Raw genomic sequence first — 13550 nt, 5'->3', positions numbered from 1 at the left:
AGATCTCAAAAGCTGCACACATTAAATATGGAGGTTGCAGATCCTCAACAGGTTCAACAGAGTGAAGTCCATGGAGCTTTGCTAAATTACACAACTGAGGATCTGCCCATGTAGTGCCACTGAAATGTGTCTGTCTCTGGGACCATGATGTTAACTAGGCAGTGCTCAGCACACTGCATGACTGTGAGGATAGAAGATATTTTCCCAATGTCAGTGGGCAAATTCCAGCTCTTAGAAAAAGTTCTGTGGGATCCTTAATTTTATTGTGAATCAGTCAGGATTTCAGTCTGTGAGGTTTCATGCAAAAGATTCAATCATAGTAAATTGCATTCAGAAATAGATCAATAGGAAAGTGGTGCTCAACTCTAGAGAGCATCAAGAGCTGAATCCACTCTGCTGAGATTTGATTCCAATTTGGGGTATTTTATACCTGATTCTTGCAACACAAGTGCACACATGCAACCCCAGAAAAGCATGTGCTCCACGAGCCCATTCCTAGAGTAACAGTGGCAGAAACAGTTGAAGAAGCCTCTGGCCTTCTCCTATGGGCTCCACTGGGTGGGTGGACCATCATCGGGGTCATTGCCTCATGTTAGCTGCATGTGACCTTCACTCACACTTGGAGTAAAACAGAATGAAGTTACAAAGCACTGGCCCTCAGGAGCAAGAAAAGGGAAGTGCTACTGTCCCTGTGTACCAGCTCCACTGGGTGTCAGCCTGTCCTGCTTAGTCTTGCTTAGCTCACAGGCTGTAGTACAGATGGGTAGCAAGGTGCATTGTTGCCCAGGGCCTGACATGCATTTTCACATTCCCATGTGACTTTGCAAATATCTCCACACCCAGCCTGTCCATAAAGGGAGTGTTGGTGAAGGACCCCATTAATTACAGGTTACAAGTTGGAAGTGAATGGCTCATTGAAGCCCTGTCTTTAATGATCCCTGTCATTCAGCAGAAAGTGAGGAGTTCTTTCCCTTCAGCTGACTGAGTGTTAATTGGGAGCAACTCTCGTATTCGTAGAGTCCACTGCATTCACTTACGCAGTTCCTACATGGCAGGCAAGGCAGCATAGGTAGCCCTTTGTGAGGCTATGTCTACACTGACCGCGGCAAAGTCACCGCCATCAGATCAACTTGTCTGGATCGTCTGAGCGGTCAGTGAAGTTGATGCTATTAATCCATCCCCGCAAGTGGTGTAGCACTGCGTCAACGGGAACATGGTTCCCGTCGGCGCAGTGCAGTGAAGACTGCACACAGAAGAGAAGCACAGCAGTCGATGGGAGTTAAGCAAGTTTTCTGCATAGCTTGCGTAACTCCTGTTGACTGCTGCCGAATCGCCTGGGTAAGTGTAGACCAAGCCTGTGTGTGCCTGGGTATGTCTACGCTGACAGCAGTATAGGTGCACTTTACTATTTATACGCCATGTGGGTCTGCCCATTTGAGGTCATTTCTTTGTTGAGCTAGAATTTGGTCCTGCCCTGTTCATGCTCTGCCTGCTATTTAGATTCTTTGTGTTCTTATTTCTCCAGGGTAGCCACCGATCACAATGTCGATAACACCACAGAGATCCTCAGAGAGTGGCTGAAGAATGTGCAAAAACTGTATCACTATGTGGAGTGGAGGCCTATGGATGAGCCTCAGTGAGTATCATAGCCAGTGATTTCCTAAACTGTTTTGGCGTTTAAATATCATAATTATAGATAATATTAATCTTGATATTTAATGGAGATAACAAATTTATAATACATTGAAGTACTAAGATGATCGTTGCAGGATTTACACTCACGTTCTTTAAGGCCCTGTCTTTGCAAAGCACTTAAGCACATCTTTAGCTTCAGTGCGAATGCTCATGTGCTTAAAGTTAAGGACTTTGCTGGATGGAGACCTATGAACAGAAAGCAGTTCTATTCAGTCATTTAGCATCTAAGCCTGCATTCCTTGCACACCCAAAAATTCTCCCTGAAAGCACAACAAATTAAAGATTGGTTCCTTATTTTCCAGTGGTCTCAGGGAATTTTGCTCTATCTTCCCAGCCCTTGTCAAAACTCTGTCTCTGGCTTTAAATGTTCAGGAATTTTCCATCCAGGGAATTAGTGCAAACCATAGGAAGGATATGTTGAGGGAACCTATCATTTACTTAAAGGGACACTGAGTTTAAAGAAGATCTTAGAAATATAAGGCTGGAAGGGACCTTGAGAAGTCTTCAAGTCCAGCCCCCTACACTGAGGTAAGATGAAGTAAACTTAGATCATCTCTGACAGGTGTTTGTCCAACCTCTTTTTCAAACCTTCCAGTGATGGGGATTCCATAATCTATGGAAGCCTATTCCAGCATTTAATTACCCGTATAGTTAGAAAGTTTTTTCCTAATATCTAACTTAAATCTCCCTTGCTGCAGATTAAACCCATTACTTCTTATCTATACCTTTTGTCCTACCTTCTTTAACACCTGTATTAAAGAACAAAAAGCCTCACCTAGTAACAAGATTTCATGTTATGAAAGTGAGAGGATTTTTAAAAATCTAATTTAATTTCCATCCTTTGTGTGGTGTGTTTTAATTTTTTGCCTTTCTCCCAGGCTGGACAAGGCCACCAAATTCACATTTGTATGCAATCACTTTCGCTTTCAGGGTCTTATGTGCCAACATAGTGCTCTGGTGTTTATCTTGCAAATCCTGCAGGGGAATATTTGCTTAATTTTCAGTAACAATCCTTTTTTCACTGGATTGTTTTTTAATCTTGGAAACCTACTTCAGGTTTTTTTGTTTGTTTGTTTTTAAACAAAAAGTTTGCATTTTACTGAATCTGAGTTTTTTGGAGCCAGCTCCTCAGCTGTTGTAAATTGATACAACTTTCTTGAGGTCAGTGGAGTCTGATCCGTTTGTCAGCTGAGGATCTGGCTCTGGGTTTCTTTCTCTCTCCCACGTCCTCATCCTTAATGAAGATTCTACTCTCAGAACACAAACTGCAAGTCTGAAAACAATTAAGCACATGCATAACTTTACTCACAAGGTTGGTCCCACTGAGCTCAGTGTTAGTATTTGTCAGGATGGGGGCCCAGTTTACAGTGGCTAATGATGTACAAGCCATAATAGAATGCAGATCGCTCTCCATTAGCTGTGTTGGCTCTGATGGGCTAAGGGGAGTAATGTGAACAGATGTGACTCTTAAGATTTAATAGGGAGTAGAGATAGGAGGTCAGATTCTCAACTGGTAAATCCACATCATTCCACTGACTTCAGCTGAATGAGACTGGTTTTCCTCGGCTGAGATTCTGGGCTACTGAATGAGAAGTTGTTTTGACATCATCCCCTTTTACCATAGCCACGTGAGAGGCAGGAAATGCTGTAGCACTGTGTGTTCTGTGGTGCCTTGTGTAAATACTCCAGGAATAAACTTGGAATCACTTTTCCTAAGAACCTGCCTTTTTTTTCTGCTCTCCTACCGCTTGGGTCGGTCGAGGTGACTGTCTGTTTTCCTTTTATGCTGAAGTCAGAAGGGAAATGAAATGACCAGGGGTGCTGCAGCATGGACAGAGTAAGGACGCAGTGACTGTTTTTCTTTCTTAGGTCTTACCCTGATGAAATTGGGCCAAAACACTGGCCAAGCTCCAGGTTTACCCATGTGATGAAACTCAGGCAGGCAGCCCTACGAACGGCGAGAGAAAAGTGGTCAGACTACATCATGGTAAAAGAGAGGTTTGGTATTAACTGCAGTTGGGCAGAACATTTTCAGGCTGTCAGAAACAAACCATCTCATGGCTCTGAGCAATCCCCCAAATGGCTGCCAAGAGTTCTTCCCTTTTAAAAGAAGAGCTCTTTTTTGCTCTGAATTCAGCTTGAGAAACACCTGTGTCATCAGCTGATCTGATCAGCAAGCGACCATGTGTGTGAGGCTCCAGTACTGTAATTAGTTCTATGGGCAGAGCCTTGCTGACCATAGTGGGGCTTGCCTGGGCCCAGGGATCCACCCACAGAGATCTGATTGCAGGCTTGGGACCGATGTTTGTCAGCAAAGGTAGTCCTGTTGGTGATAGGTTAGAGTCCTGCTGGCTGACACCCAGGCTTTATCAGTGAAGTTTGGTGACATTGGAAAGAAGTTTGGCAGAACTGCACAGAAGGGCGTGATCTGAGCCACATTACATCAGTGATCGATGATCTCGCTGTGTCAGACTCCAAGCAAGTGGGCAGTGCCTGCTCTGAGGAGCAACTGCTGCTGTCTTTCCACATAATACACAACATCCAGCATGGGCACTGGCAATGCAAAGCTCCCCCATAGTCTCCTCACCTGCAGAGTAATCACCTGTAGGGGGAAGAAACAAGTTCAGTTTCTCTTCCCATTCAATGGCCTTTCCACAGAAGCTACTAATTAGTGCCATTGCTAATTACATATTACATATTGGACACTTGTCCACTGGGAAATGGACTGAACCCATCAACTCCTTTCACACAGGCCTTTGAGGAGCCATCAGATGGCACCAATTTAGTGACTGTCAACCCAGGTTGGATTCAGACCAGTAACTTAGAGGCAAAAGTGTTTCTAACCTGTTGTTGGTTCCGTGAGCCATCCAGCCCACCTCCTCCCCAGGAAGGGACATTATAAGAGTTTATTACTTTATTGACTTTATTTACTTTGTGTTGAAAAAATCCCTTTTCCCTTCTGCTTCCCTAGTTTATAGATGCAGATAACTTGCTCACCAACCCAGAGACTCTGAACCTAATGATCGCGGAGAACAAGACCGTGGTGGCACCGATGCTAGAATCTCGCTCTCTTTACTCTAATTTCTGGTGTGGCATCACCCCTCAGGCAAGTGACATCATCAGTGTCTGAACTCGAATTAATTCAGCAGCCATCCATTATTGTAGACGTCCAAGAAATGGGCTGCTGCTTCCTGGGGTTCTTGAAGCTGATCCCAGGTGGACATTACAACATTCAATACCACAAACCTTTCTGAGGTGCTGATCTTGTGTTATCAACAGGCGACGGCAATGAGCAAAGTGGACTCTAGCTTAGACATAGAGTGCAGGCAAATTTCTAGGGCCTGTCTCCTCAGCTGGGACTCCTCAGAAAAGGCTAAATTCTGAGGAAACTGAGTATGGTTTATGAGTGAGGCTGTTTGTAACTAAAAAATCCTGTGTAATGGCCCAATCCCACTACATACGTAAGAAAATACCAATATACCCACAGTTGCACTGATGTCTATTTGAGGAGATTCCATATGTTCTGTGTAATCTGTATGATGTTAAATACCAGGGATACGTAATTTGAGCCTGGGTTTTCCAGTATTCTGGCACAAATCAATTAAGAATTTGCTCTTCTCCATTGTATGAGCCTGTCTCCTTGCACTTCGACCAAATTTATACAGTGCAATATTCTATTAACTTCAGTGTAGTTAGTCCTGATTTATAGTGAGAAGAGAATCAGGCCTTGTTCTGTTATTGGCACTCCTAATAATTTATTTCCTGTCTATGCTTTGGTACATATTAGTAACAAAAATATTGCACACACTAGAAATTATTATATTTTTAGGGCCATAATGAGACTGAGAGATTCCAAAATTGATAAATGTCCCCTGGACTGTAAATGAGTTTTGCAAGAGAATTAATTAAACAGAAATATCCTCAGATCCAGAGAGGGAAATTTAATTTCAGGTTCCTTAATTGCTGTGAGCCATACATAAAAATATCTCCAATTCTATAGTCCCGCCCTTACCCAACTTTTCGTTTTAAGATTCTGAAGGGCCCTGCAGAAATTCATTATTAATTTTATTGATGCTACTGGGAAAAGAAGTGTAGAAAGAATTCCCTGCTCTTCCTTACTCTATGGCCAATTTTGCAAGTCGTTATTCTCCCAATGACATCACTGGGATTACAGATTAAAGACTACTCACGTAAGTAAAAAATTGCAGGACAGCATCCGAAATGTCTTCAATTCTTGAGTTTGTTATTAGAAATTATTATTAGTAAACATATGGATAAAGAAAGTTTAAAAATACATGAGTATCCTGGTGGTAACATCCCTTTAAGATTTCAAAAAGAGGGGGTCAGATTCACAGCAGGCATAAGTCAGCACTGCCCTGTGACTTTGATCACAGCCAGCTTGCACCAGCAGAGGATCTGCCACAGAATGCTATAACTCTGGTAACAAATTTTCAATTTTCCATGCCATCATTATTGACATTAGCTGAGAAAAGCCAGTAAATCAAAGAAAAACAAGAAAATATGATCTACGGACTTCCTGGTAAATAGTGGTTAGAGTTTGTTGTTTTTTTTTTTTTTTTTTTTTGGCTGCTCCTACTTTTTGCACTTCCAGCCCAAGGGTTTCACATTCCTCCTGGTCAGTTTCCTTCTGGAGATTAGTGTGGAAATAGCAGCTAGAGCATGCATTGAAAAGCAGTGCACCCCAACAACAGCAGCAGCCCAAACACAGAGTTGTAGAGCACAACATCTACTGGTCAGGAAAATAACTCTTGGGAGGCTTGGCAGCAAAGCTGACAAGCTGGAGCCTTTCCTGATGATGCACCATTTATATGGAGAGAGAGAAAAAAGGCATTGAAAGATGTCTACTTCCATCTATAGCTGGGAGACTTGTGGAACATTCAGTAATTGTTGCTGTTGTTTGATTTTATTATTATTATTTTATTAAGACCAGAATTTGCTATGGATTCACACCAGTACTTGTCATTGTTCAGACATCTGATCAATGTATTAGGAGTGTCTCATCCTGAGTATTCGGCCGTTATTTCCATCACGGATAGTGTTAGTAGCATTTCACCTGCAAAAGCCAGATTTAAGGCACCACAAACCAGGTTGAGAGCCCACAATGAAGGAAGGTTCACCTGGGACAGGGACGCAGTGGCATGCTGATCAAACACCCCTCCTAAACAAATTCCTTTGGTGGAGCTCTGTGGAATCCCAAGTGGACATTAGAGCTGTTCTCCACTGGGGTGAATCCACCATCGGGCACAGCTAGCCCAGAGATGCAGGAAGGAGATAAATTGAACCCTGTTTTTAGTGGGAGGAATCTGTGTCCGACTGATGACAAAGGGCCTCTTCTAGCTGCTGTTGAGGCAATAGGAACATTCCCATAGACTTCAATGGATGCAGCATCAAGGCCAGCATCATGTTTGCCTGACAGCCCTGCAACAGAAAGGGGATTTGATTTTTAAAGGGAGTGCCATAATTCTGTAAGGGCCTGATACCATGAGATGCTAAATACCCTCCTTTCCCATTGACTTCAGTGGAAGTGGAGGGTGCTCAGCACTTTGCAGGATTAGTGCTGAAGATGTGTGTGCAAATGAAGGTTTCAGAGTAAGGGAGTAATACCACAGGCCAGGCTGGCTTTGAAACTTTGCTGCCAGGGGCTTTACAGTGGTACAGCTCAGGTCTGCTAGCTGCCTAAAAGAGAAAATGGGTTCAAGCTATAATGGGCTCAAGCTGGGGGGTGCTTGTTCAAATTTCAAACAGCCCCGAAGATTGGGAATGAGAGGACCTGGGATTTTGGCCCTGGACAAACTCTGCTGAAAAGAGTCGAGGGCTGGAATTCCGTTAGGCTAGAAATTTGAAATGTCTCAGGGTAATGCACTGCTGGCTCTTTGCATTTCAGGGCTATTACAGAAAGACACCGGATTATGCCCTGATCAGGGAATGGAAGAGGTTGGGCTGTTTTGCTGTCCCGATGGTTCACTCCACATTCCTCATTGACCTGAGGAAAGAGGCCTCAAACAAGCTGATGTTTTACCCCCCACACCAGGACTACACCTGGACCTTTGATGACATCATTGTCTTTGCCTTCTCAAGCCGCCAGGCAGGTATGTTGGTGAGCTGACAGGCTGACCATTGGAGATGTGCAGATTCCCTTCACTTTGGAGGCTAATACTTAAAGGCAGTGTGTTGAATTCTACCCTGACTTACACCCCACACCTCAAAACTCAATGGACTTCGGTAACATGTGATCAATGTGTTTTTATTCTGTTGTATTTCTCAGAAACTTTTTTTAAAACTGGGAGTTTCCTCTCTCTTGGTTGTCTTGGACTCTTGGTTGTCATATAGCTGTGCCTGACTGTGACTAACTTTAAGGCTGCTTCTGAATATCCTCAGTCTTTTTATTCTAGTGACCACTATCTTCACTCGTCTCCCTTATCCCATCCCTTTAAGTTTCCTGAATGAAATTCCATTGACAAAGCTGGAGACCTTAGCCCACAGAACAAGTACGGCCCTGGGCAGCAGCTGTGTAAGCCTGATCTGTGCTGCCAAATGGCCTCAGTTCCATATTCTCCCCTTCATGCTCTTTTGTCACATTCGCCTCCTTTTGCCCTTTCCTCACGACCAGTTATTTCCCAGGCACCAAACCTGTTCCCGGTCCTATTTCAGGTCCAATCAGGTAACAGAAATAATACGATGTGATAAATGTTCTATCAGAGGTAACCAAGAACTGACAATGAACAGCTCATTCATAGTTGATGGAGCAAGGGTTATCTGTTGAAATGAATCACTGAGTAATTTCAAATCACAGACAAATCCAAGGAGATCACAAACTACTTGGGCATCGTTCACAATTTAAAAAAAAAAAAAAAAAAAAAAAGGCAAACTTCTTTTAAAAATACCAGTGAACCAACCTATTCATTCACCCACCTCTAATAATACCAATATGACCTATTTCACAAGGAAGTTGTGAGTATTAAGTAGTGCTTTCAGAATGGGAAGCACCCTGAGAGTCTTAGGTGAAAGATGCTACATAAAACCGAACATGGTTAGTATGTTTTTCACGGGGAGATTTACAAAGCTCTGTGTGCATGATCTCTGTTAAAGACACTGGGATTTGTACTGCTTAGCGTTTGGCCACCAAATGAAAATTCACTCCCTGGGCATCATTTGTCTCCATTCGGAGATTATATTTGGAGAAAACCACAAAACAACTTTGCTTGACTCTCTCCTTCCTGTTGGAAGTGCTGAGTTGCATAACTCAGAGGTCTTCACAAATATGTCTCTACGTGAGCAGCAACTCATCAGCTGGTGGGTATGGAAGGCTTCCTTCACTAACAGGTTTTCCCTGCTTGCATCTGTAACAGGGCCGCTTGGAGGTGGGTGACAAATAGGGCAGTTTGTCTGAGGCCTCCCATTTGAGAGGGCCTGAAACTGAGTAGCATTGCAACCTTGTGCACGGGATTGCAGCATCACTCAGGTTTGGCCTAGCCACCCATCCATCATGACAGGCCAAACCTGAGTGGCACTGTGCCTCTGTGTGCCAGGAGTGAGGAACTGGGCCCAGCCCCATGGGACAGGAGCTGCCCCTGTGGAGTGGACTTTGCTCTCCAGCCCTACCACCCCAGGGCTTCCCCTCAGTGCTTTTGGAAGAGTGGGAAGGCCTCAGTTTCAGATTTTGCTCCACGCCCCCAAAAAGCTCTGTCATGAGGCCTCTGTCAAGGGGCACTGAAAGATGCTCTGACTTACATCTTGGCTCCCATAATGAAGCAGAACAAGCACTTGTTTTTAAATCTCTTGGGGTGTCATAACACTGGAAGTGCAATAGCGCAGGTGGTTCTGCATTTAATCAATGGAAATAATTAGAGCCATGTGTTCTGCAGCCCCAAATGGCACTAAATCTGCCCAATTTCAGGTTTCCTTAGAAACTTGACTCTCAGCCAAGTTTCATTCCAATGTTCTTTCCAAGTTTGTATGTAGATTGTATCATGGTTGACTCCACACACAGGACCAAATTCTGCTCTGCAAATTCCCATAGAAGTCAACAGCTAATGCCAGGGCTGAGCATGGCCCTCTGTTCCTAGCCATGAGGGTGTGCTATATGCAGGGCTGCCACACAGCCCTGGTCTACACTTTCTGGGTGATTCGGTGGCAGTCAACAGGAGTTACACAAGCTATGCTGAGTAGCTTGCGTAACTCCCATCGACTGCTGTGCTTCCCTTCTGCGCACCGTCTTCACTACACTGCGCCGACAGGAACTGCGTTCCCATCGACACAGCGCTATGCCACTTGAGGAGGTGGTTTTACTGTGTCGACTTCTGGATTGATTGAGCGGGTCTACACTGACTGCTCAGTTGATCCAGATAGGTCAATCTGATGGTGGCAACTTTGCCGCCGTCAATGTAGACATACCCATAGTATTCAGGCTGGAACTGGAGTATGCATAGTTCTTGTGCACTGTACATGGAACTGCCTGACTGTGTCTGTGTACCTGGATTAGCCAGCTCTTCAGCCGATCAGGTCTCTGTATGAGAGGACATCCCAAAGCATAGCCCCTGGCATCAGCCCCTGAGGGAGTATGTAGTAGTTGCATGGACTTTCCCAGAATGCACTTGAAACAAGCATGGAGTGTGTGGATAGGCCAATCCAATACATACAGTTGTGCTAGGAAAAATGCCTGCCATGTGGATGTGCTGAACGGTGGTAGCTGTGGCCATATCAGATGAGCATGTCAGAGCCTGGGTATGCTTAACGGTGACACAGAAAGGGGAAAAATAAAGGTTGTGCATGTGTGTGCTCTCTTGCTCTCTTTAGATTAATCCAATATTTTCTAATTGTTTAGTCTTAGAAACATCTAAGTGTCAGGTGTGATCTTCCTTGTTTTTGCTGGAGAACTCCCTAGGGAGTTTCTGTAGCCCTTAATTGAAGAAATAGGGTGCTGACATTTTAACAAAGAGACTGTTTCTCCCAAGTGTTCAAGTTAACAAACAAACAACCTGCACCTCCCCCCCTCCTTACCGCCAAAGAATTTTAAATCATCTGAATAGTCTCCCATCTTGGTCAGGTTTCTCTGATGCCACCTTCTGCAGTCATCCATAGAATCTTGAAGATAGGCAAGAACCTGAATTTCTGATGTAAAAATCATGCAGGAAAAGTTCTCCAGCAAACCCTCTTAGTCCTTCTTTCTGCTTCATAAAGAAGTAAAACAGGGCAGCCCCACAGTTCTTTTTCTGTTTCGCATTCCCCTTAATGCATTTCTAATTGTAATGTGGATGAGCCCCTGGATCTGCACAATAGGGCCAGTTTCAAGGCAACATATAGGGCAGCTTATGTAATTTTGAATCCATCTGCAACTCAGAAGTTTCTGCAAGATTTCATGTCCTCTTTTTTTCCTGCTGCGGGGGCCTAAACTACTTGACAGTGTCCCTTTAGGCTATGGATGATGTGATAAATAGAGAAGATCATGAAATGCTTCCCAGAATCTTGTTGCTTCCCTCTTATCTCATCTATGACAATAGTTTATTGGCTTTTCTTGATTTCAGGGCCGTAAAACAATCTGATGATGCCCATGTGCAGTGAGCTCTAGCTAAAGGACAAAGCAGAATGGATAAGATGCTCAGCTGGTGTACATTTGTGTTGATCCACTGACTGCAGTGGAGCTAGTCTGAATTACACCACCTGAAGATCTGGCTTCATGGGACTTTCAGGACTCTAAAGATTGATGTTAATTGTTAGAATTCCCTGAGACTTTGTGGAATGGAGGGATTAGTGGGGAGGAGACATATGCCTCCAGACCAAAATGACAGCCTCCAGGGGACACAGTAAGAGGGGAACTTAGAGGCCCTTCAAGGACTCAGTGGGCTTCTTGGAAAAGAAAAGGTTGGCCAGGAAGAAACTCACGTCCCTCCTAGCACTGATGAGGCCCTCATCAAAGTCACTCAGCAGGAATGTTCATTACATTTGGAAAGGGAAGTCTCCTACTCAGCATGACTTTCAGCTTAATGATGTGGAGTCAAGTTTCATTACTCTTCAAGAGCTATGCTGGTAAATCTGTGTCTGGCATTGAATGCACAGGTTGGTAGAGCTAGGAGAACAGCGTTCATTAGCATATGGGCTGTGATTGTGCAGTCAGCGTTTTAGATGCACAGGTCAGATGAATGGGCATGTTCGTGTCTTGAGACATTCAGAGCATAGGAGAAAGGGAGTTCCATGTGTAGCTTTCATTGATGTTAATGAGATCGGCTCTGTTAAATAATGGGAGGAGTGTTGTCTAGTGGTTTGAGCTGAACTGTGGGAATGGGGACTTCTGATTTCTTTCCCTGGCGCTGCCCCAGACTAGCTGTATGATTTAGTGAGGGGGAAAGAGGGCTAAATCACCAACTCTCCATGTTAAGTTTCCCTTTCTGCAAACATCTATAGTGACACCCAAGTCACAAGGCTTCTATGAGATTTCATTCATTAACCCTTATAAATTGCCCTGAGAGCCTCATACGAAATGCTGTATACAAACATGAAATAGTCTACTACTACTGTCCCTAAAGATGGTAATAATGAATCCCTTCTGTGTGGAGAATATACCTTTAGCAGCAGACAAGTGCTACACTAGAGAGAACTCTTTATTTAATATTTGGTGATAAGTATGAGTAGCAAAACTATGCAAGGCAGAGTCTGGATTAAAGGAGTTTTTTGCAAAGGTTGGTTTGTCTTGTATTGAGAGAGAGATGGTTTGGAACAACAGAGACCTGTACAGCTGAAAGCCTGTTAAACAATGGAGGGTAAGGAGTGAAGATCAGTGAGGCAGATAAGATTGGTTGATTAGATCAGTGTCAAATCCATTAATGTCAGTAGGTAGTGGTTTTTTTTTCACTCTTCCATTTGCCTTAATGATTCCTGACAGCTGAATGTGGTTTGGCAAGGAATCCAGTCATCTGTTTACTTGTTGAGAGGAATTTATAACTGCAGAAACATAATAGTCATTAACACAGACAATTCCACTTGACCAAAAATACTAGAGATTATGGATAGCCACTAATAATCTAAAACATTGACTGTCTAAGTAGTAACTGCTTTTAATATAGTTTTCAGCTATGAGCTTGTTTTTTAAAAAAACCAGAGCTGGAAATTTATCAAGTTTAATTTTTCCACTGTTGTGAGCTTCTGAATTTTAACAGCCTTCAGACAACAGGTAATTGACAAAGGCGCAATTCACAATCCATTTAAGGCAATGGGTCTTTTTCATTGGCTTCACCCGGCTTTCGAACAAGCCCCAGCGCTCTAAGGCAAGATCTTTGTTTTGACGCACAGAGTTGTATTCACAGCCTATTGTCTAATGAGTTACTAATGACATTGGGCCATATCCTAGTCCCATTAACGTCTCTGACAAACACCCATTGAATCTAGTGGAATCAGGATTTTGCTCATAGTGAATTGCTAGAGACTCTAAAGTGAATGAAATCAGTAATGTATTTGTTTTTTCCCTGCCTTTGAGATCTACTGTGAGGTTCATCCCTGGTGCATTCTACCCTCCGGCTGCCCCCTTTTGAGATCCTTATAAGAAGATAAGGAAACCTTTGAGCAATACAAAGCCATACAACATTTTATTATCTTTTGTTAATAAAAACTGCGTTTTTTAGTATACTCCACTTGCTTCTTTCTCTCGCTATAGAATACTCTTTGGGCTATTCCTTTACCCTCCATCGTACAGTAGGTTCTTGGCTATGGTAAGAAATGGAGCCTTTATAATAATATGCGTAGCACTTCTGTGCCATTTTTCATCCATAGCTTTCAAAGTACTTTACAAACATAGATAAATATAATCATCTCTATTTTCCAGATGAAAGAAACTCAGGCTC

The 13550-nt window shown here is 43.4% G+C and overlaps 1 protein-coding gene across 2 annotated transcripts in view; it reads left to right on the top strand.

Annotated features, from left to right (window-relative positions):
• The window catches only part of COLGALT2 (collagen beta(1-O)galactosyltransferase 2), a 74687-nt gene that overhangs the window by 47608 nt on the left and 13529 nt on the right, over positions 1–13550 (top strand). For both annotated transcript variants that reach the window (XM_067535105.1, XM_067535104.1), the window contains exons 2-5: positions 1526–1636; positions 3565–3682; positions 4667–4801; positions 7601–7805. In XM_067535105.1, coding sequence (XP_067391206.1) covers positions 1623–1636; positions 3565–3682; positions 4667–4801; positions 7601–7805 — 472 coding nt within the window. In that variant the 5' untranslated portion in view covers positions 1526–1622. The remainder of the gene's footprint in view (positions 1–1525; positions 1637–3564; positions 3683–4666; positions 4802–7600; positions 7806–13550) is intronic.

This window comes from Emydura macquarii, unplaced genomic scaffold (genome assembly GCF_026122565.2).
Source record: "Emydura macquarii macquarii isolate MOO-44397 ecotype Brisbane River unplaced genomic scaffold, CSIRO-AGI_Emac_v2 contig_3477, whole genome shotgun sequence".
In the NCBI taxonomy this organism is placed as follows: domain Eukaryota; kingdom Metazoa; phylum Chordata; order Testudines; family Chelidae; genus Emydura; species Emydura macquarii.
The sequence above is the reverse complement of the archived record's forward strand: the minus strand, read 5'-3'. Positions and strand labels throughout refer to the sequence as shown.